The sequence below is a fragment of the Amphiprion ocellaris genome, chromosome 18 (assembly GCF_022539595.1).
Source record: "Amphiprion ocellaris isolate individual 3 ecotype Okinawa chromosome 18, ASM2253959v1, whole genome shotgun sequence".
Taxonomy (NCBI): Eukaryota; Metazoa; Chordata; class Actinopteri; family Pomacentridae; genus Amphiprion; species Amphiprion ocellaris.
Window position 1 is genome coordinate 32,549,186 of NC_072783.1, and position 27,995 is coordinate 32,577,180.

General features: G+C 38.7%; 2 protein-coding genes across 5 annotated transcripts in view; one reads left to right on the plus strand and one right to left on the minus strand.

Moving 5' to 3' along the window:
• pigf (phosphatidylinositol glycan anchor biosynthesis, class F) overlaps positions 1–27,995 on the plus strand; it is a 39,890-nt gene that overhangs the window by 675 nt on the left and 11,220 nt on the right. For 3 of the 4 annotated variants that reach the window (XR_008599500.1, XR_008599501.1, XR_008599502.1), the window contains exons 2-4: positions 1,320–1,411; positions 1,816–1,932; positions 2,028–2,136. Coding sequence is in view for 1 of the 4 variants with exons in the window: in XM_023284419.3 (XP_023140187.1) it covers positions 1,320–1,411; positions 1,816–1,932; positions 2,028–2,136; positions 5,494–5,607 (432 nt within the window). In the remaining 3 variants the exon portion in view is untranslated. Of the gene's footprint in view, positions 1–1,319; positions 1,412–1,815; positions 1,933–2,027; positions 2,137–5,493; positions 5,784–27,995 lie in introns of those variants that run through there. The other variant, XM_023284419.3, reaches the window with a different exon arrangement.
• Positions 16,730–27,933, minus strand: LOC111577901 (cytochrome c oxidase subunit 7A-related protein, mitochondrial). The gene is made up of 3 exons (XM_023284413.3): positions 27,774–27,933; positions 19,276–19,410; positions 16,730–17,087 (listed from the first exon to the last, which is right to left on the minus strand). Exons 1-3 carry the CDS (start codon positions 27,843–27,845, stop codon positions 16,947–16,949), a joined length of 348 nt encoding a protein of 115 aa, XP_023140181.1. The 5' UTR covers positions 27,846–27,933; the 3' UTR covers positions 16,730–16,946.

The window sequence follows — 27,995 nt, forward strand, 5'->3', positions numbered from 1 at the left end:
TCAGGGGCATTAAAATTTGTTTCTGCCATTTTCAAGAAAAATATTTGATAATAATAATATGTAATTATAGACTGCGATTCGTCAGATATGTGCATCTGCATAAACATGCCGAAGCATTGCGATAATGTTCTGGCCGGTCGGGTACAATTGGCAAAAATTACATGTTTGGAAAGTGGAGGAGAACTGGGAAATGGGGCAATGCAATTTCCACCAAAAATGGCAAGAAAACATGGAATTCAGAGCATGACTGCAGCCCGTTGGTGGTCAGGGGTGGTTTCTGGATTCAGAAATAGTGAAATGAGGGGACAGTTTTCATATAAAAATCATATTTTACAAAAAACAAACCCGTATAATTTGTTGAGTTCATGGTTGTGGCATTAAAATTTTTACAGTCTAGCATTAAAATGACATTAAAAAGCATTACATTTGACTGGCTGATTTCTGCAGAAACCCTGGGTTGGATTTGGGTCATGTAGTTTGTAGATCTGAAAAGTTAATTAGAACAACTTTAAAATTATAGTATGCTTGAGTAAAATGAGAAGTGTAATTTTTTTGTGTCTTCACATAATGTTCGATGTAGCTGAAAAAGTTTTCACAATAAAATGCTGCATTTTAGTCAATACAAGTTCTATTCTCAATAAAGACCATTTGAAAGAGAGGTTTGCTTTGAATTTACCCCAGTGTAGCCTATTTAAGAAGATAATAGTTTTAACACAACTATGAATAACACACACAAACTAATATTTACATTTACACACATAAATATAGATGAGAAAGGATCCAGGAATGAGCTCACCTGTATACACACTGAATAAAGAAAGCAAGTATGGGAAAATAGAAATAGAGACCAGAATTGTGTTTTGTTACAGGGTGTAAACATGTTTATTTCTGCTGTGAAGCAGAGCATTTTAACATAGAGGCCCATGGGGATGAACTCGTTTTTGGAGTTGGTGTCAAGTGGACATTTGAGGAACTGCACTCCAGCATTGGAACTCCTTCAAGGGATCTAGATTAGATTAGACTGTAATGTCTAAATATCAATTAATTGTTCAGAGAGATAGTGGCTACAGCTGTGCCTCATAATCTGAAATGATGACAGTGAATTGCACCTCATAAATACTTAACTTTCTCTTCAGGTACTTTTATCCAACCAAGATCCTTTTTTTTTTTTTTTTTTTTTTTTAACAATAAATTAGCTTTTTGAGCCCCCATAAAAAAAACTCATTGAATCCTGATCTTAAAGGCATTTGCTATTATTGTGAACTTTGTTTTTAGCACATTTTTCTTACCTTAATTGTCTTAACCTGTTTCTTTTGCAGCTGTCCAGGCTGTTTCGTTCCTGCCTGTATTTCTTCCTGTCTTGCCTGTTCTTCCACACTGTGGTTGTTCTATATGGAGCACCGCTGATTGAGTGAGTAGCTGCTGTTGCTCATATACTACACGTATGCATGCATATGTGATTAACACTGAAGAAATAAGGAGAAAAGAGGGCAGCAGAGGAGTATCCAGTCACCATAATTGCAATGAGAGGATAATCACACATAACGAGTGATTGAATGGAAACTGCTTGATAATAATTCTGTAGCTAGCAGGCAACTACAGATATTTGTAGACTCATTTAATATGTATTTAAATGCAAAACTCGCATATTTTCATAGATTTGCTGCATTACAGTTCAGATCCTGTGATTATTCTGGCTTTAAAATGAGTGTTTTTGAAATTTTTGCTGTAACACTGCAGGTTCTGTCTCTGTAAAACAGTTTTTCCTGTTTCTTACACTTGCCGGGAGCCTCTAGTTTCTTATTTGTGTTTCAGATCTGCCTTGGAGACGTTCTCTCTTGCTGTGCTGCTGACCTCGCTAACCACACTGAGATGTCTCTGCGTCCTCGGGCCCAACGTCCAGGCCTGGATACGTGTGTTCAGTCGTCACGGGTAAGAATAAGGTCTTTCTGTTTCCCCCCCCCACTTCCTGTGCTTCTGTCACATGGCTCTAAACTGTTTTTGCTTTGCTCTGTCTCTGTCTTTAGAGCTATGTCTGTGTGGGACACCTGTCTGCAGATCACAGTGGCCTGCACAGTGGTAGGAGCCTGGATGGGAGCATTTCCAATACCTCTGGACTGGGACAGGCCTTGGCAGGTCAGAATATCAACAATACATCACACTGTGCCCAAAGCAAGAGGAATTTATGCACTTAACCCCTCCCTTTCTTTTCAATGAGTTTTGCTTGTATGACACTTGGATTCACCAAAGTCTCTAAACTGCATGAGCTTCTTAAAAAGCAGAATAAATCAACAGACAAGACATAATAGAAGATAATAAATGTATCTGTGTCATTATGGCTCTGGAGGCCCCGAAACAACTAGAAAATATTAATAAAACTGTCAGTGACATAGTATAGCAGTGCTATATTAGGACAGAGATGAAGAGGAAACCGTTTCACATAAACTGAGATGCTTAAAGTGTTTTCCTGAAGCAAAACAGTTTATTTTTTAAATGAGAGGCTGTTAATGGGATGTAACGCCACAGAGATATTAGGTGAGAGAATATTATAACATGTTTGTGTAGATTTTCCATTCTAAGTGCTTCAGTGGAAGGCAACTGGACTTTTCCTTCTGGTTTTTGAAGATGTTTTATCCACTTATCCAAGACTCTTCCACAGTTCTAACCAAATAGTGAGGAGAGGAGTGTTTTTATTGAAGGCAACATCGACCCTTTTTCATTTTAAAATGCACAATTTCTGCTACCTTTACGCCTCCTGTCCATGCTGTTCCAAAGTTTTATGACCCCTAAAATAGAGACTTTTTGAAACGCTGCTGACCCCATTTTGCTTTGAAAAATCTGGAGTTGCGTTTTAGTCAGAACAGGCAGAAACAGACACTTTTAGAAATGATGATGCTTATGTTTGCTCTCTGATTGGACCTTACTGTCATACTCATTCCCTGACTCACCATGCTCCTATCAGAACCAATTTACTGGAAGAAAATAAAGACATCGCCCTAAAGTGCAGGTGGTGCTGACCTTGTAGTCTAGTTCAGGAAATATGTTCATCCATCGCTGTTCTTCCTCTGTACTATTTTCTGCAACTAAGCAACCAAAGCCTGCTTCATGTTTACAGCTGCACCTACATGTCCAGTGTACATGAATGGTGATGTGCCTTTTTACTTGTAGATTATTTTTCAAACTGTGCCAGTTCTTGTCAAGTTTTGCTGATTTCAAATAAAAACATATTAGTTTTGGTGAAACCCAGAACTCACGTTAATCAACACTCACTTACGGCTAGGAATTGACTGATATGGGTTTTTCAGGGCCGATACTGATGCTGATTATTGATAATCAAAAAAGGCTGGTAACCAATATTTGTTACCAGTATATACTACTGTTCAAAAGTTTGGGGTCATTTAGAAATGTCCTTATTTTTGAAAGAAAAACAGTTGTTTTTCAATGAAGATAACATTAAATGAATGATAAATCCAGTGTAGACATTGTTAATGTGGTAAATGACTATTGTAGCTGCAAACAGCTGATTTTTAATGGAATATCTCCATAGAGGTACAGAGGAACATTTCCAGCAACCATCACTCCTGTGTTCTAATGCTACATTGTGTTAGCTAATGGTGTTGAAAGACTCATTGATGATTAGAAAACCCTTTTGCAGTTATGTTAGCACATGGAGAAAAGTAGGAGTTTTCATGGAAAACGTGAAAATGCTTGGGTGATCCCGAACTTTTGTGTGCGTTGATGTAATGATTTAACAGCATGTGGTAGCAGGAACCTGCCATTCACAACTATGCTTCTTCACTGATAAGAGTGAGTATAACTGAATATTAGGGATGTCCGATAATATCGGCCCACTGATTTTGGTGTAAAAATGTAATATCCGTCAATATTGTTATCATTTTTTTTTTTGCTTATCATGAAAGCCGATAAAATAATACCTGGATTTCGCCGGCAAATATAGCATTTTTCCATAACTTAAGTTGAAGTAGTTTTCTTATTTTGCACAGACAGTGTTTACATTTGGAAAGCCATGTTGTATTTGAGAATGCATCCAATGGGGCATCACAATAAAATGAGGCATGATGTGTTAATTCCACAACAGGAGATATGCGATGTCTAAAATGAGTTAAATAGCCCACATATATCGGTATCGGTTGATATCGGAATCGGAAATTGAGAGTTGGACAATATCGGCATATCGGTTATTGTCAAAAAAAGCCAATATTGGACATCCATACTGAATATGTGAAATAGAAATAGGAGTGATTAAATTAAGACGCTCTCCTCTGTTTATGTGGGATCAACTGATCGGTTGCTGGTCTTTTCTATTTTCCTAATATTTCACTGTTCTATTACTTTTATTGCCCACTAAGGTCCAGATCTTAGAGCATTTTTATTATTGTTTTCCAGACTCTGTTTCAGGTTAATCTGTGGCTGCCTTCTAACTTAGCTGTTAGCCGTTAGCGTTGCCTTACCCGCTGTGAAAGGAGCTAATTTCCGTGGTTTCTTGTTCAGTTTTTTTTGGTCTCTGCTTGAGAGACATTTCTGAGACCACAGAGTGACGACAGACAGAGAGAAGACGCTACATCAGACCTGAAGTAGTGTGTTTGATGTATCAGTAATCAGTCAATAAAAATACAGATACAATAATGGTAAATGGTCTGTATTTATATAGCACTTTACTATACCCAAAGCGCTTTACATTATACGTCACATTCGCACACTGATGGCAGAAGCTGCCATGCTAGGCGCTAACCACGACCCATCAGGAGCAGTTAGGGGTTCGGTGTCTCGCTCAGGGACACCTGGACATGAAGCTCTCTAGGCCAGAGATCGAACCGGTAACCCTCCGGTTACAAGACGGCCACTCTACCCAGTAGGCCATGCCGCCCAATAATAATTGGAAAAATGCCAAATTTTGGCCATGCCAGTCAGCTAGGCCGATAATTGATTAACCCCTATTTGCAACCTGAATGAAGGTGTTAATGATGCTAAAACTGTGGAGGTACGTCAGGACTGCATTATATGTGGCTGATCGGTGGTATGTTCCAGTTTAACATGGATGGCCTTTTCCTCATCTCTTAAGCTACCTGTCTATCTTAAGCCATTATGTTGATGATGTGCTGAACATTGCATTAAATAATTTTTAGCTGATTTCTGTATTTAAACTCCAAGTTCCTTGTAACAGTGAATTTTTCATTATTCAACACAGTAACCATTTAATCTTCCATTTTATTTAATTAATTCCTATTTTTTAATGACAAAAAGGAAATGATTAAAATTATAATTGCAAATGGATTTTTTTTCTGTCAAGTGACTGAAGGAAAATGCAAATTAGGTAATTGGAGAATAACTCAAAAAGACACTGGTGCTGTATTTTTTTTCCCTTTAGAAGTTAAATGAACTGAACTTTACTTAGGTGGAGACATGCTAGCTCGAGAGACATCGAAGTGTTTCATCAGCGTTGATGACTCACTTTTCTTCCTCGTCTTGTAGGTTTGGCCTATTTCTTGCAGTCTGGGCGCTATGATTGGCTTCCTGACCGGACTTGTTGCAGCTCCTGCGTGGATCCACTACCACCGCAAGCAGCTCACGTACAAGTGCAAGTGATAGACGGACACGCGTTCCATGCCTGTGAATTTCTTTCCATTTTTGCTGACTATTTATTGGGAGCGTTCATTCTTTTTGCAGTCTGTTGGAGCGTGAGAGGATTTTGTAAAGATATAACTTTGTACGCATGAAGGCTGGGTATTTTTTGACAGGAATAAAACATTACTTCATTGAGAGTGTGGACTAACTTTGTGTGCATCACGGATTTGTTTTTTTTTTTAAATGCTCACACCTGTAGGTGGAGCTGTTGGATCACCGCCTGTGTGTGAAGGTGACCAAAGATAAGATAAGATAAGATAAGATAAAGTTCTTTATTTCTCCCCACTCCAGGGGAAATTTACATTGTTACAGCAGCTTTATTTACAATATATACAAGGGTGAAAAAAATTTTTAACAGAAAAAATAAAATAAAGTTTCAAAGTGCAGAGATGTGCAGTGCAAGAATGTCAGTGCAAATTTTATGGTTTGGGGTGGTAATGATATAGTCCAGTTTATGTTAACATCAGCCAGTGATGCTGATGTTGTAAAGTCTTATAGCAGATGGGATGAAGGACCTGCGATAGCGCTCTTTCTTGCAGGGTGGATGTCTCAGTCTGCTGCTGAAGGAGCTGCTTAAAGACCCCACAGTGTCATGCAGTGGGTGAGAGGGATTGTCCATGATGGATGTGAGCTTTGACAACATCCTCCTCTCACCCACCTCCTCTATGGAGTCCAGGGAACAGTCCAGGACAGAACCTCCTCCTGACCAGTCTGTTTAGTCTCTTTCTGTCCCTTTCAGTGCTCCCTGCTCCCCAGCAGACCACTGCATAGAAAATAGCAGACGCTACCACAGAGTCATAGAATGTCCTAAGCAGAGGGTTAGGGTTAGGCCTCATTTGCAAAGAGAAACAAAGCAATCAGTATTAGAATTGGGTGGTCATTCATTGAAAGAGTCATGAGGGAAAGTTTAAAAAGTTAGAGTCAAAGTGTAAACTTCAAATCGTGTCTTCACATGCGAGCACTGACTCCATTCGGCACCTGAAGCTGACTCCTGATGAAGTCTATTCCTTTTTAAACAACCATTAATCTTCCTCCAACTTTGCTTCAGCACCCTCCCCCTCTTATTCCCATTACACCTTTTCATGTCCTCGGGCAGCCATATTGATTCCCTTTCATTTTAGGGACATTAATTTTCCTTTTTTCCTGTACATCTCTTTTTCTCTCCCTTGCAGCCAGTAACCACAGCGAAACTTACATTTTCTGCATTGCAGTGTCAAATTGCGAAGTAGATGAGGTGTGCTGCTTGCAGAAATCCCCAGCATGCAATGCAGCTTAAATAATTATATACTCAGAAACAAAACTGTCAGCCATCTTTGCAGTGTTTTTATTATTTGTGGACAGTATTAGTGCAGAGCCAGGAGCGAAACTGTCCACTCGCCCTCTGTTTGAACTCTTATGTAAGGTTGTTGCTGGGGAAAATAGCCTGAAGGGAAGAAAAGGAGGAAAAAAATGGAGAAGCCATTGAAGAAGCCAACATGTGCTTACAACACCAATCAACTCACCTTATTCATGCTTCAAGCTCTCCTTCCATCTCTCTCATGACCTCATGCTGTTAACTCCATTACCCTCGTTGTCCGTGTTTCCCACTTCAGCCTCGGTTACGTCATCACCGACGAAGGGCAGAGGAAGTGGCGAGGAGGGTCCTCAGAGAGCAAAGGGTGTGATTGAACTGATTCTGTCCTGACCTGAGCTCCATCTCACCCTGATTTCATCTCTGGCGTCGGTGTATATTTTTAGGAAAGCGAAGACGCATGGGATGATTTCTGAGTTTCCTTCTGGTGTTTTGATGTGGATTTGAGCAGCTGTTCAGTTGTACTTGTGGTTGTTTCATCTGTGAGACAAGACCATTTGCTCACACACACACACACACACACACACACACACACACACACACACACACACACACACACACAAAAGCTACTGCTTCACAAATTGCTTTCTTCGCTCAATCTCAGAGAACTTTATTTATTCATTATTTGTTCTCAGGCAGTGCTATTGTGGCAGGCCATTGTGAGGAGAGGTAATTTGTCACTCACCACCGCTTCTCTCTCCTCTCCAGCCTTTTCTGGAAGCCAGTGGTAGCATGGCTTTGTTGTTTTGTGGATCTGCTAGGTTTCTGTTTTGGTCCTCTGAGGCTAGAGACGATACCAGACTACTAGAATCTAAATTAAATTGGACCCTCTGCTCTCTGCGGTGGATAGCGTCGCCCAAAATTAAACCTGCCTGAATCAATACTTCTAAGGGTAGCATTAAATTAATGACAGATGTGAAAAGGTTGAATATTCTGCTGACAGATAATCAGCACAGAGCTCCATGTGCAGCCTTTTGACCTTGTTTAGATCATCTTGGCTTTACAGTCTGCATATTTAATGTGAACTCCAGCCTCAGCTCAGTCTCCAGCAGCATCAGGCAGCTGTTCTCAGCGAGCGAGAGCTGATTAACCTGCTCTACAGCACCAGCCCAGCGCCAAGCAGCACATTCACAGAGCGAGCTGGTGGAGAGAGTCAAGAATCTAACTGGAGAAAGAGGCATTTGTCTCAGGAAATAAAGTGACCCCAATATGAATGGTGGAACGCTGTGTGAAAATTGGAGTAATCTTTTTCTGGAGAGCAGAAGCATGTCACCAAATGAATGCTAAAATCACTCCTTGTCTGTTTGATGTTAGAGTAGTAGGACAGGATAGTTGATGTAGTTTTAAATTAAAGGAGATAGCAGCAGCTTTGAATATTAGTCTTTATTCAGAAGTGAATTTGAGGAACATTTAGCCAGCCTCTTTATTCTGGACCAGGGTGTCAAACTCACTTTAGTTCAGGGGCTACATTCAGCCCAATTTGATCTCAAGTGGGGCGGACCAGTAAAATCAGAGTGTAATGACTTATAAATAACTTATAAATAACCACCACGCCTTTACTTTATGATCAAAACGACAAAAGTTAGACACAAAAATGACAAAATATTTCAAATATGAGATGCAAAATGACAAAAACAAGACAAAATGATAAAAATGAGACACATGACACGAAACAAAACAAAAAAGACAAAAAGTTACAAAGCGACAAAATGGACAAACGACAAAAATGAGACAAAAAATTACACAAATGACACAAGCGAGAAACAAAACGACAAAAACGAGAAACAAAATGACAAAAACATGAGACAAATGACAAAAATCAGACAAAAAAAGGACAAAAACAATAACAAGCCAAAATATTCCAAAAATGAGACACAAAACAACAAAAAAACAATGAGCAATCTAGTATTTTACTTCATGATCTTTATGACTTTATGATTTATGAATGGTAAAAAGACCACACACAAACAAAAGAATAAAAAAATCATTCTATCTGCTGAAATCCTCAATATGTTGCCAAATCTTCATATAAAATTTCTCAGGGAACTTTAGATAGTGAAGTCAAGACTTCACAATATTATAAAAGCAAATCCAACAATTGTAAATTGAGTAAAGTCTTGACAAAAGTGGGTTAAAACCCCACTTCTAACAGGAAGAAAACTCAGGCAGAACCAGGCTCGGGGAAAGCAGCCGTCTGCCTCGACCTGCTGGGTGAGGGGAGGGTGGAGACAGAAAAAATAAGCACAGAAAAACAGCAAACTACAAACATTGAACAGGTTTTTGGGGTTAGTAGTGGCATAGAAATGCATGGAGAATGAGAATGAGATAAAATAAGAGGAAAGGTAATCGAGGACTATAGCAGCATGACGAGGTAAAGTTCAGGTACAAAAGATCAGTTAACAGATCCGAGAAAAGTTTGGTTTCAAGTCTAGACTAGAAACTGTAAGACAACATCTAAAATTCTAATCTCATCTGGTTGTTGGCTCTAAAGCTGAGCAACCAGCTGATTTGTCTCCAGTGATCTGAGAGCTGAAATCCACCTGAGAGGTATTTTGGTCGTTCTCCATTTAGTGATTTATAGTGAAGTGAGACTTGAGCTCATTGAAATCAACTATTGGACCAATGTGCTCGGTTCTTTTGGTTTTCCTTAGAACTCAAGCAGCTGCAATTTGTGCAAGCTGAAGCTGTTTGATGGCTTCTTTTTTTCTGAGGAAGTCCTGTGAAAAGACCTCTGTAAGAGTGAGCGCTGCTGGGAATAAAAGCATGAATGAGTTTTTCTAAATTGTGTTTTGACGTGAGAGGCTGAATTAGTTTTTGTTCTCACATGATTGTTAAAAGCAAGATTAAATAAGACACTAAGGTTTTAAAATGCCCCGAGTTTTGTAAGTAAGCATGTGTAATGATGCCTATTATAAAGATAAATGATTATAAAACCAGAGAGGGCAACACAGAGGCAGCTATCTGTGCATCATCTTGGACTCTGATATTCAATCTGCTGTGTTGGCACGTTAGCATTGTTATTGTGAGCACTATTGTGAGCATTTGGCCCAAAATTGGTGGATCTAAAGAGAGACTCACACTGTCTGTCTTGCTATTCTGAGAAACCTTTGTTAACTTCCAATTCCAGCGCCACCCAAACACAAAAACGAGAAGGGAAGCAGAATGCAAGGTAAACTTCTTAGAGATAATGAGTGTTATGGACTTGGAAAGTTCCCAGCCTGGCTCTCAGATCAGGCTCAATCTGCAGCAGCTGTGAGATTGAGCTCAGCTGGGTGCTGTTGCCAATCAGCTGGACGGGGGATTTAAAGAGGGATCTCCCAACTGCTCAGATGGTTGTGGGTAGGAGACCTGGAAGGTTCGACACCATCAGTCGGCCTTCTTCTGGAAACCCGAGTGTCTTTGTGTCGTTTCAGTGCACAGAACCCAGCACTTCCTTGCTTTTGTTTTGGGGAATGTTTTTCTTTTAAGGGGTTTTAGTTTTTGTTTGTTCTACCACCTTTGGTAGATTTAGTGGGAGATAGTGGTATTTAATTACACTATCCTCTTTTAGACCACAGAACCGTTTTCTGTTTGTTTGTGCAGTTTTTGTTAGTTTCACCTGCAAACAACCTTGGTTCATTTAGTTTGTCTGAGACAGGAGGGGGTGAAACGTAACAATGAGGGAGAAACAAACAAAAAAACCCAAAACAATCCAATTCAAAGAGACAGAACAAAAGGCTCACAGAAGAAAATCAATGTGTGCCTCCACTTGATGTTTTTGCTAAAGTGTTTATGGAGAAAATAAATGCACAATTGAGGAAGCATTTATCCAATACCCATCATTTGAGGTGCACCTGCTTTCTTCCTATTTGTGTGTCGAGTACAATTTAAAGTTGTAGACAGAATACAAACTGTAGACTTGTGATATTCGCAACATAACAGCGAATCTCAACCCAGAACCCATTTGGACGGCATTAACATTATGGGGGAGGTGGGTGATAAAATATTCCATATGGTTCCTGGGGATTTAATTCATCATTCCAGACGAGATTTAACAAGTTTGCAAAATTACGAAATGTATGATAGACTATTCTTATGCAAGAAAATGTGTTGACATTTAACTGTCAGATTTTAGGAGCATAATGTTCCCACAGACATGGTTATATGTTTATGTGTTATCTGTCAGATTGGCAAAAACACTCTCCACTTTCTCCATTTTTACACAAAGGACAATTTCACACTAGGCTGGTAAACATGTAGGAGAAAGAAAGATCTTCTCGGTGGATGAAAACGCAGACATTTCAGAAATCAGTGGGTAATTTTGCCTGTAAATATTAGCAGGTAGGCAGTGAGAAATATGTGATTAACTCACTTCTGCAAGAGAAACAAGTTCTGTCTGAGTCGTTGGTGTCAAAGTAAAATCAGTTTCTACAAAGTAATGCCAATAAATTATAAATGTAAAATGTAAATTAAGCACCTGTTTAAGTATACACCCTATTCAAGTCCGTATTTAGTAGATTCAGTAGATATACCGTTGCCCAGGTGAATAGGTTTCAACAAGCCTGAACATCTGGACACTGCATTTTTTCATCATTCTTCTTTGTATAACTAACCAAAGCGCTGACAGTTTGCACAGGGATTGTGAGTGAACAGCCTTTATTAAGTCCAGCTACAAATTCTCAACTGGATTGAAGTTTTGCCTCTGACTTGGCAACTCCAGATCATTCACCTTCTTTTATTTAAACCATTTCTGTGTAACTTTGGCTGTTTGCTTCGAGTCGGAAAACAAATCTTCTTTCAAGTCGCAGTTTTCTTGCAAACTGCATTAGGTTTTTTCTTCAGGATTTCCTTATATTTGGTTGCATTCTTTTTTTTTACTTTTTACAGGTCCTCCAGGGCCTGCACAATGATGATACTACCACCACCGTGCTTCACAGTGGGGACGGTGTTTGGATGTTGTTCAGTATTTGGTGTTCACTAAACACAGCGTTAGTCTAACTGCCAAAAAGCTCAATTTTGGTCTCATCAGAACAAACAACAATCATCCAGTGGACTTCAGAGTCTCCCACATGCTTTACAGTGAACTCTAGTCGAGGTTTATTAGGAGCTTTTTTCAGCTTTGGCTTTCTCTTTGCTACTCTTCCATAAAGCTTTGACCCGTGAAGACTAGGCGACAGTTGATGTTTGTATAGTCTCTCCCACTTCTTCAGAGGAGTCATGTGTGTTTTGGTGGCCTCACTCACTCGTCTCTTTCTTGTGCAGTCACTCAGTTTTTGAGGACGGCCTAGTCGAGGCTGATTTTCACATGTTCTATTTCATTTCTTAATGATGGACTCAACTGTTCTCTGAGGGACATTCAGGTATTTTTCTCTGAATTCCCTTCCCTCACTAACGCTTTTCCATAACCTTTTCACAGAGTTGCTTGAAGTGTTCTTTTGTCTTCATGGTGTAGTTATAGCTAGCAAAGAGAAATTCTACACATGCTTGCTTTACCTTGATGTATTTCTAGAGGTGATTAGAATGAGAAGGTGGATTGGCAGGATAGACAAGCTTTTAATAGATAGTAAACAGCTTTCTCAAGGAGGGATTCAATTTTCAATTTTCCTTCTGATAAGTCACACCCATCCTCCATTTAACAGCCTTCTTCTCACACTCGTCCTCCCCCTCCTCACATCCCACCGGCTTCCTGTGTTTTGTCTCTCCCTTTGCCCCAGTTTCCCGTCTTCACACTCCGTCCGGGCTGTGCTTCATTAACAGCTGAAGTGCTGTGTTACTGCGTCGTAAACAGGTGATTGCAGAGCTCTCGTATCTGTGCTGTCTGCTGGAAGAGCAGCAACAAAAGGATCCACTGTTACTGAGGAAAGCTGAAGTGGGCTGATGTGATGCAAGACGAATGAGGCACAGTTTTTCATACATATAAAAACGGATTTTGAAAATGGCATCTGTGGAACCTTAGTTTGATAAATCGGATATTTTCAGGTTTCTAGGTACTTTAATTTTTTCTTTTTTTTGACCCACTTTCGGCATGTTTTTTCACAATTTGATCGCCAGGAACTATTAAAGATAAAAGTCTGAAATTTCCAGTTACTTCTCATTGTGCTTTTGATTCAGGATCTACATCAAATAGACTATTATTATGGGTGAGTTGAAATATCAACAAAAGAAGCCATCATGAAGCACATTAACAAACAAAAAAAAGTCAAATACAGGAGACAGCTAGTCATATTTTCTGAATCATATGTAGTTGTTCATCACAATAATACAGAACGAAACATATAGATTGCTATTTAATATGAAATATTTCACAAAAATTCATTATTTTGTTCTTTTTGAACTGATTAAACAGGTATGACAAGTTGTACCACAAAAACAAAAGTAGTGTTAGTAGATAGCTTAATGCAAGTAATAAAATGTAGTTTTCTAAATGGACAACTGTGGAAATTTCAGGCTTTTATCTTTTTTCATTTCCTCAGATATTCTAATTCAATCATAGCCTCCAATTTCAATGTCAGAAACAGGTGCTGAAAGTGGGTGAACGGGCATTTTTGAAAGAATAAATATCTCTGAAAATACTTTATATATTAAAGTAAAATTTCACAAATGCCTTTTAGAAATATCCACATTTTCTGCTAGTATATTTTCAGGCAAATCAGTGTGGAGCACAAACTGTTCTAAAAATCTGATGATATGAGATAGAATGACTCCTGTGCTTTTCTAGGAACAAATATATAGATAATATATATAATATATACTCAGATCATGAATCCTGGCTTTGACTTTTTTTTCTACTTCCTGTACCTAATTTCTCCACTTTAAATGGTTTATAAGCCTAGATGTGCAAGTGAATCTTAGTTTTAAATTTAGAGTAGTCTACTCCAAGCGATTCATTTGCACAAAAATAAAGAATGGGGATGATAAAAGTAAGTCACTGGACCGTGTTTCCATGGTAACAAGCCCCAACATCAGCCGACAGCAGAGCAAAGAGAAAATCACAGTTGAGTTTTGTGGCTTGTGAATATTGTGAAAGCCTCATACAGCACGTTTCATGAAGTAAATTCAATCTTTGGTTGCAAGCCACTGGCATTTCTGCGGTGATGCTCTGCCATGTCTATAAATTAGATGTCTTCATTTCTCTTCAGCAGTGTAGGGCAATACATTATGAAATAGATTGAGGTCGAGTGTCTGACCTCAGGTGTTCGAGGCCATTCAAGTGTTTGGATCTCTTATTTCCTTCTCATCTGTAATGATTGTCTTCCTGTTGCCTTGACCGCAATGGCGTTTTCTATAAAACCGAACAAGTGCAGCAACAAATCAGAGGAGGAACGGTTGCCAGTGTTCAGCTGCCGGCCATCACGTGATCCTGCCTCATCAAAACACAATCAGTAGAAAAACGGTGCTCTGAGAACATCAAGGTGTCGCAGCTTACTGCACTTAAGCTGATGATAATGGCTTTGAGTCTTTTAAACACCTTTCCACTGCGTGTAATCTGGAAAAAGATTGTCTCAGATACCTCTAGGTCAGAAAGTAAATTAAGAGAAGAAGAAATGAAGGCACATAAGAAATAAATGAGAAATGGATGAGAAAAGGAAAACCAGGCCTGAGGAGATTGGTGAATGTTCATATAATATATAGCAGAGAACATTATGTTACTCCAAAATTAAAACCTAAAGAGAATCGAAGGTGTAAAAGCAATGATTTGACATTTTTTGGGCTTATTTTTGGTCTGTAACAATGTTCAGGTGGGTGAGAGGTGTCACATCCACATGAATGTCAGGACAACACTGCACTGTAACGAGATGATTATTGTGATACACTTCACCTGTTGGTGGTTTTAATGTTGTGACTGATTGGTATGTGACAAAATGGATCAATATCTCTTTAAATTACTTTTGGATGCTAGCAGGAAAGCCATCATGCAGAAATGGTTGCAAAGAAACCCTCAAAGGGACAAATGGCCTGTGATTTCAATGCAAAAACATAATGGGGAAACTAAGCTTATCTCAGGACCTCAATATGATCAAAATCCTGGACTATATTTGAATTACACTGTAAAAAATGGTGAAAAACTCAAACCATCACGGTAAAAATCCATAAACTCTGAAACAGTTTGATGCAGTTTATACAACACCGAATCACTGTAAACAGGTTAATCAGGAGAAAAGTTTGTATTTCCTGACTCCTGCACAGTTTTTAATGGAAAAATGCAGTAATATGTGTAACAATACTCTAATTTTTGCATGCAGGACGACACGAGGGTTAAACTTATTTTGAGTTTTCTTGTAAAGTTCAACTCAAAACAAGATAATTTCAAAATTGTTTGACTTAACAAGATATTTAAGATGCATCATCTTAAAACAAGTCCCTCCATCTGCTGAAATGTCACTTGTTAAGTGAATTTATCTTAAATCAAGTGGGATGAGACATTTTGACTAAAAATAAGACAAATAGACTTGATAAGATTTTGAGTTTTTGCAGTGCATTGATTCACAACATGCAGCCAACTCTCCCAAAGGTGTTCTATTGGATTTAAATCTGCTAACTAGAGAGGAAAATTGTCCACTGAACTGATTTTCACGCTTTGTGAGACTTTTGCTTGTGACATCATGCTGGAAGAAGTGATGACAGGACGGTAAGGGATGAAAAAAACAAAACAAAACTGTGGCATTCAAACCATTCTTGATTGTGAAAGTGCTCAAAGTGTGCCAGGAAAATATCCCCCACACCATGACACCACCACCGCCACCAGCCTGGACTGTTGACACAAAGCAGGTTTGGGTCCACGGATTCAAGCTGTTGGGGCCAAATTGTGGCCCTGCCATCTGCAGCCTCAGCAGATCAAGATTCATCAAGACCAGGCGACATTTTTCATCCTCCTTCAGCTGTCCGATGCCTGATGCAGCCTCACATTTCTGTTCTTGGCTGACAGGAGCTTAGCCCAGCATGGTCCTCTGCTGTTCGGCATGCTGCGTGTTCCGAGATGCTTCTCCGCTCGCCATAGTTGTAAAAAGAGTGTCAGTCTAAGCTAACGCATCCTTTCTGTCAGCTCCAACCAGTCATCCACACGGCATTATTTGTTTTTCGCACCATTCTCAGAAAACTCTGCAGACTGCTGTTGTGAAAATCCAGGGAGATTAACATTTCAGAAATACTTAAAACAACCCGTCGGGCACCAAGTCACAGTTAACGAGATTACATTTTCCCTCATTTTGATGCTTCATGTGAATATTAACAAACCTCCTGCCCTCCATGTTAAGTACAATTTTGAGGTACTTACATTTTCAGTTACTTCTCCACTAAATTTACACGATTAAACACTGAATTTTACACACATATTTAGCATTTCTTTAGGTTAAAGATCCCAGTAGTACGTCCCCTGCTCACTGGAAGACATTGTCAGACTGAAAAGGAAAAGGTTCTGACTGAGCTAATCTTCAGATGAGATGGTGAAGAGCATCTGACATCTCACCAGGGCCCACACATATAAATACTGTATGAGACGGTATTTAAGTCATGTGAGCAGCTGCCATTTTCCAGATGGGTTGTCTCCATCGAGACACACACGCTTGTTGAAAGCTGCGAGCAAAAAAAAAAAGTATATCTTTACATGTCCGCCTCTTCTCCGAGAGCGATGACGGCGCTCTCTACTCTATAATTGGTTTCATACATGATGCCCATCCATCTGTTGGTTGATTGGCAAATCGGCTGTTTCAGTAACATGACAGACAGTATAGAGGAAAAAAGACTTGAAGCATCTTTTACCTTTCTTCCCCTTAAAATTTATTAACTTAGACATCTCTTTTTCAAAGAGGACAGACATTAGAATTGTTATCATTGGTTTCATGTCCTGACAGCGGTGAATTCTCATCTAAAAAAAGTCCCAAGAGGTGGCGTAGCGAGGGCAGATGGAGACTGTGAATGCTGGGTTGATTAGAGCAGCGACACTGTGTTCCCGGGTTTGTGTTTGTGTTGGTCACTTTTTGTTGGGCTGGGCTGCGATGTAAAGAGCCACCAGACAGTAGGCGACGCCTCCTACAGTGAGAGCCATGGTGGTGCGGTACAGTAGCCTGTCGGGAACTCCACGCTTCAAATGAATGGGGACACCGTCTGACGTCTGAGAGAAGAGGAAACAGGAGGGAACCGGCAGGCAGGGGAGGACAGGAGTAAGGAAAAAAAGGAAAACAATTAAGAAAAGTAAGTTGAGAAAGTTGTGGGAAAACATACAGAACAGAAAGTGTTCTCAAGGCGAGATTTGAGTTGCTGCTGTCATTGTTGATACTGTTGCTGCCTTACAATTAATGTTGGTGTAGGAACCATTATCGCAACTGACAAATCCAGTTGTTGTGAAGTTGTAGCTTTGCAGCTTAGAAGAAAAAAAAGAGCAAAAATAGAGATGGATATGGCTGCCAATATACGCACATGGGAGAAATTTGCTTTCAGGGCTTTCTGCCTGCCAGAAAAGCTTTCCAACGCATTGTAACACCGTAAATGGATCTATTTTAACCCAAACCATGATCTTTTCCTCAACCTAACACTAGTTTTGGTGCCTAAACCTAACCACACTGGGACTGGAAAAAAGAAGATAAATCAGTGAATTTTCCCACTCTCCAAGGTGAAAACCTTGTGTTTGACACATTTATTCACCCCAACCTCCTCCATACACGGACCTTTTGGGCGTTTACACTACCTCACTTGACTTCTTCAAACCTTTCTGCCAGAAAACCCTGAAAGAAAACTTCTCCAAGTTGCCCTCCAGTATTTTTGCTGTGTTTTTACCCAAGTTGCAAAGCTCTGAGCACACAGAAATACAACTGGTCAGCTGCAATGATGGTCCTGGAGTTTAAATTATTCAGGCTGCTGTAGGAACAAACACCAACAAGATGATATCAGACACACTATCTTTTTCCTTTCATAAGCAACACCAAAGTTCTCAACTAGTGTGCCTGTTTTTAAAAACTTTTTCTCCAGAGTTGTAGCAGAAATTCAGTGTTGGCTTTAACAAACATTTTTAGAATGAAAAACTGCCCCTGACAACTAAGATGACAGCTTAATTAAATAAAAAAGTATTTTTCTCCAATGTGCAATTTGCCCTGATTATTTTTGTTCAAGTGTCTCGCTGGAACACCTTCAGTCTGAACAGAAGTTTTTGCAATTAGGAAATCGCAAAAGTCGATACCACAATTTCCATTTATTTGAGTGATTGTTCTGCCCAACTTCAGCCTCTCTTGTTCTTTCCTCATTATTTCTGTTACTTCCTCCTGAGTGGTGAATACCGCTGGGGCTCAGGGTGTGGAGGTGGCAGCAGTCCATTTAGAACAGAGAGTGAAATAACAATCAGTCATCACCTAATGCTAATAAGTCTACACTGTTTTGACTGAAATAGCTAGCAGGTCATGAGCACTCATTCTGAATACTTTTTTTAGATTAACAGAATATGACTCACAAAGGAAATTGAGAACAACGAAAAACTGTCGTTGAAGCTAAGGATCAACCCATATGAGTTTTTTTTTTCTTTTACCAATACCAATTAACAGTAATCAAGAAAGACTGATAACCAATATTCAGAACAAATATACATTAAATGTTATATATTAACAGCATGTGATAGCAGGGAAATTTTCATTCATAACTAGGCTTCTGCATTAACCCTGTAAAACCCAGTTACTGTTTTCTGTGCCTGCCTTCTAACTTAGCATGCTAGCCATTAGCATAGCCTTAGCCAATGTGGTGATGGCTTCATGCCTCTGGTTTAGCTTTTGCAGGTTGTGTTTCTGTTAGAGGAACATGTCTATCAGTTAGAACAGACTGCCAAAATAAATCTTTCTTGAGGAAGATGTTACAAGTCCTCCAGCTAGCATTAGCCACGGGCCTAATGGCAAACTTCTTAGTGATAGCCTTAGCTTAGCAAATGCAGTTTCTCCAGTGAGTGAATATTTGGGCGTTTTCAGTGGCCATGCTTGTGAAAGAATGCAGCGTTTGTCATGATTTCAGCAGTATCTGCTACCTCATCTTCAAAACTCGCTCTGCAAATGTGCTCGTCTGTCCCTGTCTGTAAACAGTAGCTTTCAGAGTTGATTGGCTGCTACCCATGACATATATTCTGACAGTGCTGTGGGTGGGACACTGCTTCAGACAACAGAGTATACAGACAGAGCCAGTCAGCTACATCAGAGCCCAAGTAGCACATTTAATTCACTGATAATCGGTTAATAAAAATACCAATACTGAAAACTGGAAAAACACCAGGCCGATAATCGGTCTAGTTCTAGTTAATACATGTATCTTTTTCAGTTCTTCATTACCTGGAAAAGCTTCTGCAGGTCAGGAACCTTGTTTGTTCCCATGTACTCCACTGTGGCTGCGCCCTCTGACACCACCTTTGTGGGTGTAGCAAAGATCATGGTTGGGGACTCTGCTGGCAAACCTGGCTTCAGCCCCTGAACAAAAACAACCAACAAATCTGTGTCAGTGATGTACACGCACCAAAAGTTCCTCTACAGAGTTACTGGAGTGCCTATAAGTGTTCTCCTCGCCTTCCTCTGATTTCTTCATGTTCTGCTGCTTTGGCAATCCTACAGATGCAGTCCACAGTGAACATGACAAGGATTTTTTTCCCACAAACTTCATTTTTAACATTTAACACTTACATAACCCGCTCTACTTCCCCGCCCACCCATTTCAGCCCTGTGGGTAGAAGACCTTGACTTTGACAAAAACAAAAAGAACAGAAAGGAGAAAAAAAAGTAGAATAACAGAGAAATAAATAGATTCAAAGGAAAACATCAGGAGGGAAGGGGATGCGAGGCAATCAGCCAACCTCAGCATCATGAGGCACCGGAGTCAAGAATGTTATGTGTGAAAATAGTATTTAGTGGTAGTTTCTCCGCTCTGATGCAGTTCAGTGCTTTTTTGATGTAACCTTCAAATATTAGGGGTGAAGTATGCTTCCACTTGAGAATAATAAGACGCCTTGGTAGAGAAGTTGTGAAAGTCGAGACCTTTTGCAGTGTCTCAGTAAAATTACTGTCGCAGGGAGAAAGTCCACAGCATGTGGAAGAGGTTGTTAGGTGAGTCTTTGCATTTGTTATGAGGGATTTATGGTAAAAAGCATTTTTAACAGTATGCTGGTGTAAGAGGACAAAAACTGAATTTAAACAGCGTCTAACATGGTTCAAACTAAATAAAAGTTATAGCTAATGTAACTGGATTGTCTCCAAATGTTAATGGATTGGACAAAAGCTGGATTTATATGGATCTACTGAGATTTTTTTCCACAATAACAGGAAACAAAAAAGGGTTTCTTCACATTGATCTTCTGTAAATAACGTAAAAGAGAAGTCAGTTATGTAGGCGCTCTGCTGAGCTCAACGCTGCTGTATAAATACATGGGATTACATGAACGCTTCATTGCTCTCACCTTGCAAGTTACGGCTTCACTCGTGAGATTGAATAAGTGCCCGTTTATTAAAGATCATTAAAGAGCACCTCAAGTAGCAGCTCAGCATTACAAATTCCGAGGCTTATTTTTGTGAAAAGCTGTTCAAAATTACATCTTTACACGATAACTTAACATTTTCTTGGGCTCCTTATGGGAAGCAGCCGCACTTTTTATGCACATTTTAAACAAACTAGCCCAAGAAAAGGAAGTCTAAGAATGAGACTGGCCTTTATTTAAAGCTCTTTTCACTTTCTGCACTGTTATTTCCCAACCAGAACCGTAAATCTTTTGATCCACTAGATTTGGATGTTTGCTATGTAGGTGCAAGCGTAAGGAAATTATCCCTACATTTCACAATGGTGTTCCATTTTTCCAAGCACTGTAAGCTAAAAAATTATGAAAATAATCCAGAAGCACACTGGTGTTAATGAAGTCCTCGCTGGTATCCTCACACTTGGAGGAAGCTTCTCACCCACCTTGCTTTTGAAAGTTACTGGGAGACCCATTACCTTGTTAGAGCATGTGGAGGCAGCGAGTGTGGGAGCGGGGAAATTAAATCTGACATATGAAAAAGCAGAGGCACTGAAAGCAGATTATTTTTACCTGCCATTAAAGAGAGGCCTTTACTAAATGTGTTCACAGTAGGAGCTCATCTTGGACCAGAAATACACTGTGGACATGATTCCTCTGTGTGTTTTCTGTAGGTTATACTGTATGATTTGTAATCACAGAAGGTGGTAGGAAGGCTAAGAATAATGCAACAAAAAGGAAAAAAAATTCAGGTATGCAGGTTAAGCAGACTCTAAATTGCCTGAAAATGCGTCGCTGTTGCTGCCTGTCATCCTGTCTGCATTTCTGTGTACAGACAGCAGCCTTTCTATCGATCTGTCATCTGGGAGGCAGTAAAGGCGGCTCCGAAAGGGCAGATGGAGTTAAGGTCACGTGAGCAGCTTCCGACGTGAAAATTGCTCAGTTAGTGGAAAAGGCTGCGGTTGCCATGAAATTACTGCTGTAAAAAGAAATTGCATCAACAGTTTTATTACACTCTGTGAGGTCAGCAGTGATGTTTGGACATGGACCGTCTTTTTTTTTCATTGGTCGCCTGTGTTCTACATGAAAGGTGGAAAGCCAAGTCTGCATGTCCAATATGTTTTAAAGAATAACACCAATTAACAATAGTGGAATCAACATATTAACACAGGAGTATCTGAAATGAATCTAAAAAAGATAAAGCAGGAGAAAAGGGCTGAGAGAAGAACACAACCTGCTATCAGTGTTTCAGCATGATATAATACTGATACAGTGATGGAAAAAAGCTTTCAGACACCCCATACATTTGCATGGAAACTGCATTAAGAATCACTCTTAGTTCTTCAAGTGCAATTTCTTTTAGTACAATCACAGCCATAATACTAAACAAATCCTTAAAAAAAAACATTAAAAACTTAAAATTGATTGGTTCCATAAAAATGAGACATTTTGATGATTGGGTCATTTTGGTGAAATTTTATTTTGTTAGTTTTTCTTGTAAACAATTAAAAAATATATAATTTGTATTTGTGTCTGTCTAATGCAGCCATACGTTTTGAAACACAAAAAAAATCTTCCCACAAATCTTTCATAATTATATTTGAGATTGTGTAAAATTTTAAGGGTATCCGAAAACCTTTTTCCCATCACTGTATGTACCACGTCCATATCTAATATTATAATAATTTTCCTGCAGATAAATAAAGCAGCACCGCAGCTCCATCATCACCATCACCTCATGTTAATACAGAACGATGTGGAGAAAATATCCAATTGTGAATGAGTGATGGTTGCTAGAAATGTTCCTCTGTACCCTCTATGGAGATATTCCATTAAAAATCAGCTGTTTCCAGCTACAATAGTCATTTACCACATTAACAATGTCTACACTGGATTTATCATTCATTTAATGTTATCTTCATTGAAAAAAAAATGCTTTTCTTTAATAAAAAAAAGACATTTCTCAGTGACCCCAAACTTTTGAACATTAGTGTATATCCTAAATTGTAGTCTGTGCGATTTGCTAATTGCATTGTTTAAAATCACCAGTTTTGATTTGAAACTGCTAAATCTTTCAGCTCTAGTTTGCACTGAAAAGACATTTGCAACAGTAACACCAAGTGGTGTATTTATTTACAGTATTAATAAACATAAGTTACTGATTTCAACATACCAAAAACCAACAATACCTCAGATAATAACGTTTAAATCAGCAAGTTCAAATCTGTTTTATAATACACAGGGCTCCTGTTGCACCTGCTTGCATTAGATTATGCCTTTAAGAGTTTTAATATGCTGATTCTTTCTATAAGAGACTGAGCAAGCATTCATGGGAAACTAAAGCACCTTAATTCTGCAAATAAAGCAAGAATATTTTCAAGTATTGTGAAAATAAAGTAGACAATTGTTGATATCCTGTAGTTCTTCACAAAGATGTGATAATGGATGAGTTAAGAAGGTCACAAGTGTCTGCTGAGAATAAATGTACAGGACCTAGATGTTTCTGCGACAATGAAGAATGAAGATTTTCCTCATTAGCAATTTGTGGTTTCAATTTAAGGAACAGCCGATTTCATTTAGAATCTAGTTACAAGTTGGTAAAACATCTGGATTTTTCTGAAGTCCAACAGTCTATGAATTATTAGGTTATCTTTCCGTCACTTGTGCTGGATAGATCCCTATTTTCTAACACGACTCATATGTGGGAAAAAGTGGTGACGCTCAGCAGCACGTGTTAACAAGACTAACTCGGTGACTTGTTAGGGTAGACCCCTGGCAATTAAAGGTGTGGATCTGCTTCAACAGAGTCAAGAAAACTGTGAAAGGTCTCGAAATATATTCGACGGGATTTGAGAATAGAATAGGATAGGATAGGATAGGATAGGATAGGATAGGATAGAATAGAATAGAATAGAATAGAATAGAATAGAATAGAATAGAATAGAATAGAATAGAATAGAATAGAATAGAATAGAATACTTAGTTGATCCCTAAGGGAAAATTCTAAAGGAGTAATTCTATTAGCTTTTAATAGGGGCCTGTTCTATTTACAGCTGAATAAAACTACTGCGGTTGACACAAATCTGTTTATCTCAAATAAGATAAATTATATTATGTATGTCTTATTAATCTAGTAAGTTTATTAAGCTTCATTTCAGGATCATGCACCATCCAGATAGCCTTCCTCTCTTCACACAAAGAGAGAATACTAGCCTTGTGTTTACGTTGTTTCTAAAAATCACATAAAACACTTGATGTGAACAATGACAAAGACAACTTCAGCTTTTGTCAGTGGTCCAGAATCTTTACTGCAGGGCCATATTTCAGCCATTAGACGCTATCTGCTGCCCTACGTTAACGCTTAATATCTTAAGAAACCAAAAGGTTTGCTTGAAAAAGATGCAGAGCGGTTTTCTCTCTTTAATTGTTATTATTTTTTTCTAGTATTTCCTCTATCAGCACTGGGCTCTGTGGTTTCTTAGGTCATCTGGTAGTCTGAGCCTGTAATAATATTTTACGCTGAAGAAGGGTTTCATTAAAGCTGCAAAGATTAGTCAGTGAATTATCAAGCAGACTCACAAAAAAAATGTGTAAAAGTTCTGATGAGTTCCTAAAATCCATTTTTTTATATTTGTTAAATATTGTAAAAGGTATTTTGGTATTTAGACTTAATGCTTCTCATAAATTAAAGTTATTATGTTGGGTTTTCAACTGTTGGTCTGACAAAACAAGAGGCATAACTATCAAACATTGGGCTGCAGAAAACTGCAGTTTTTCTCATTTTTTGACACCTCGTAAACAGAAGAATTACTCTTTTAATTCAGAGAAATATTCCACAGAATAATTCACATTAAAACGTACAGCCACATATTTAATATACTAACTAGGAAAAGCATCGTTAGAACAAATGTAAAAATGCCCTGCAGTAAGCCTTCATGAAGGCTCGAATGCTTAGTTTGTGATGGAACTGTTTGGCTGTAATGTCATCTCGGAGGACGTGTTTCATACAGAAATGTGTTGCATTATATATGAGATGTGTATGTGTTATTTTCGTCTAGACTCACAGATATAAATCAGCTGGACAGAAATGCAGAAACGCCCGTCAGGATATCATGATAAAATTCTGCAGCAGAACACTGTGTGTTTGTGTGTATGTGATATGGATCATTGACTGGTGGCTGAAACAAAAAGGAAAATGTACTGTATGTTTACCAATTCTGTAAAGCTGTAAAAAGCCGAAATGTTTGTTAATCATGACATCTGTTCCATCTGCTGCTGTTTGACTATCAGCTAATGCAGACGGAGTGTCGTATCTGAGGCTTCTTATGCTGCACACGCCATGATTAACCTGGTTTCTTCACTCTTGCTGGTACATAATAGACGGCAAAATGAAACGCACAATCTGTCTTTTTGCAGTCTTGTATATTATGCAAGTAATGCATATTTTTATTGTTGATTTAAATCTATTACTTTCTTGACCAATCAATTACTTGTCTGGCCTATAAAATGTCAGAAAATGGTTAAAAGGGTCAATCAGTGTTTCCTAAAGCCCAAGACAACTTCCTCAAATGTCAAAGATATCCAGTTTACTACCATAGACAAGTTAGGAAACCAAAAACTAATTATTTATACTTTAGAATAAGAATTTTGCCTTTTTTTGTTTAAAAAAAACTTAGTTAACTAGCGATCAAAATACATGGCAATTAAATAATTGACAACTAATTGATTATTGTTGTAGCTCTATTGAATATGTGGAATTTATTCCCAGACATTTCGTATGAAGGAAAATCTGGTTTCTATTATGAATGAAGCATCATTGTCTGACTAATTTGTCTCCTGCAGGGTAGCTGAATCCACTGAACCTCAAAGCCAGCTGGTGGGTTTGATGAAATGCTTTTAAAAATTTACCAAAATTGCACAACTTATGAGTCAGAAACTACAAAACAGAAACAAACACTGGATTTTTAACATTCCTCGAACTATTCATGTGTAACACATTGTTCCATCAGAAAACAGAACCAAATCTAAGCTTAAATTTGTGCTATTTCATCAATGTCATTATACCGTGTCATTAAGGAAATCAACAAAAATGAACAAGTAATTTTACTGCAACAGCAGTAGTCATGTCAAAAATTCAAGAACTTTTTGGCTGAACTGTGTTGAAATGTAGACTGTGTTTACACAAAGCAGACAGGAGACAAGTATGGAAGCCAATGTACAGACAAAGATAAGCAGTTAAACATCTAGAATATGTACAGTCACATTTTTTTTAAGTATTGGTAACGCCTGTGGGCACTTGGTGTATAACGGACACTTGTTTCTTCTGGCATTGTAACTTTGCAACACTGTACAGAGAACATTTTTGAGTTTTCTCTACTTCGAGCCACAGTTTTGATGTTTCGACAGACGTGCAAGACTTTGATACTGCAGTACTGGAAGGAGTGATGAAGGGGGTGAGAGGGGTCCTCTGTGATCAGGGTGGCTTTCCTGATCACAGAGGGGTTAAACAGTTATGATGAGGTAGAAAAAACTTTGACAGCCACTGATTACAAAAAACAAATCTGGTTAAGATATCTTATCAACTGCCTTTGTAATAAATTCTTAAAACTGTAAAAAGACTTTATGAACTCCCTGTACTTCAGTGGACACAGTGCACTGTTACAGGCTTATTTTACTTTGGACAAACTAAATGTTGAATAACTGTCTTTTTATGGTGGCTCTTGCCCTTTACCGAGCTTGGAAAACCCAGTTGTGCTCACTTTGCACCTGCGACCTAAAATAACTTCTAAAGCTGGGCTCCTTTACAATTCTCAGAGAGATTCAGGCTTTATTTAAATTCATGTTCTTGTACTTTCAGTCATTCTTGTTTTAGTTGATTCAGATGTTTGTAAAACTTTAAATATTTTATTGTTATCAAAGTTTCTTATTCTCACTCGGCTACATTGTAAATGACTTCTCCATACCTCAGTGTACTCTGCATTTTAATGAAGGTTCAATGATTGGGTGATTTCCAAGTTCAGACACAAGAGAGCTATGAGGTAGATTAACCCACGATCACAGCAGAACAAAGACAGCTCAGTAGAAAAGACGGACAGAGGCGCCATCATAAAGGTCACAGCTGGCAGATGCTCACAGAGGCGACTGAATTTCAAAATTAGCTGTAAACCAGGGCCAGAACCACATCTTAGAAATAACCTTTTGGGATAAAGGCTAAGTAAAGGTTCTGCGATAAAGCAGAAATGAAAAACGTGAACAGCACTGTACAGAAAAATTAAAAGAAAGGCCACGACTTTTTTTTACAACTGTATACAAATTCATAAAAACTACAAATGATTGTTTTGGAGTATGAAATAACTCAGTCAAGTGAATTTCAGATGAAAATATCGCTTTAACTGCCGGGTAGCCACCGAGCAAAGTACGTTAGCAACCATTATATATTAACAGAGTAAAACTATGAAGAAAAAAATACCATATTTAGGAATTACTGCACGTTTTTGTAACTACTTGATTTGTGTTTTTCCATTTCCCAGCTCTCCTCCTCCTGGTCCAGCCTGCCGGCCACTTTAACCTTCCTGTCGTCCTCAATTATGGGCACCAAAAAATATTGTTTCTTTGTCTAAAAAAATCCAAAAATTTAGCAAAAAAAAAAAAAAAAAATTTCTGAAAATTTGCAAAACCTTCAGGAAGAAAATTCCAGTAATACCCTAAAAGTTTCCCTTAAAAGTATTGTTTTAAAGAAATTCCCCAAATTTGGCAAGAAAATTCTTGTAAATATTTTTTTTAAAAATGAGTAAAAATCTTCCCCAAAAATTCCTAAAAATATCTAAAGTGATTACATACATATCAGTAAAACTTCTAATATTTTTTCCCACATTTTCAAGCTCTACAACGGGTCAATTTTGACCGCAGGACGACATGAGGGTCAAAAACACGCAGTTTTTGCCAACTGTACCCAACCAGCTGGAACAATTATCGCCATGCTTCGGCATGTTTATGCAGATGCACATATCTGACAAATCACAGTCTATAATTACATATTATTACATCATTATTATCAAATATTTTTTGAAAACAGCAGGAAGGATTTTTAATGCCACTGAGAATCAAATTTAATGATTTTTAATGCCATTTAAGGCCTTAATTTTCACAAAATCAATTTAATGACTATTAATGCTTTTTAATGCCATGCAGAAACTCTGCTTTTAGTGTCTTTAATTTAGTTTAGAGCCCTGACGAGGAAAACGGACTCGGTAAATCCACCACACTGACATCAAGGTCATCCCGCTGGTTACCGGCCCGCTCCCTCACCGACTAACCGACTCCCGGTCTCACCTGAGGACTGTGGGCGGCAGGAGTAGCAGAGCCCGTCAGCTTCTGGGTGAAACCGCTGAATTTGTAGTTCATTTTCCTGCTGAAGGACGAGGAAAGGTGGTCCACACAACAACACTGACCGGTAAGGGCCTTCCTGCTGCTTCCGTCCACGGAAAGTGACGTAGCAGGAAGCTGCCCCAGCGCTGCCTGTCTAAATATAGAGTGCTGACCTGGAATCCAATC

Coding starts and splice junctions, on each gene's coding strand:
- LOC111577901 (XM_023284413.3), bottom strand. CDS start 27,845: ATGAACTACAAATTCAGCGGTTTCACCCAGAAGCTGACGGGCTCTGCT. Junction 19,411..27,773: donor CTGCCGCCCACAGTCCTCAG/GTGAGACCGGGA, acceptor GTTTTTGTTCAG/GGGCTGAAGCCAGGTTTGCC. Junction 17,088..19,275: donor ACCTGCAGAAGCTTTTCCAG/GTAATGAAGAAC, acceptor CTCTTCTCTCAG/ACGTCAGACGGTGTCCCCAT.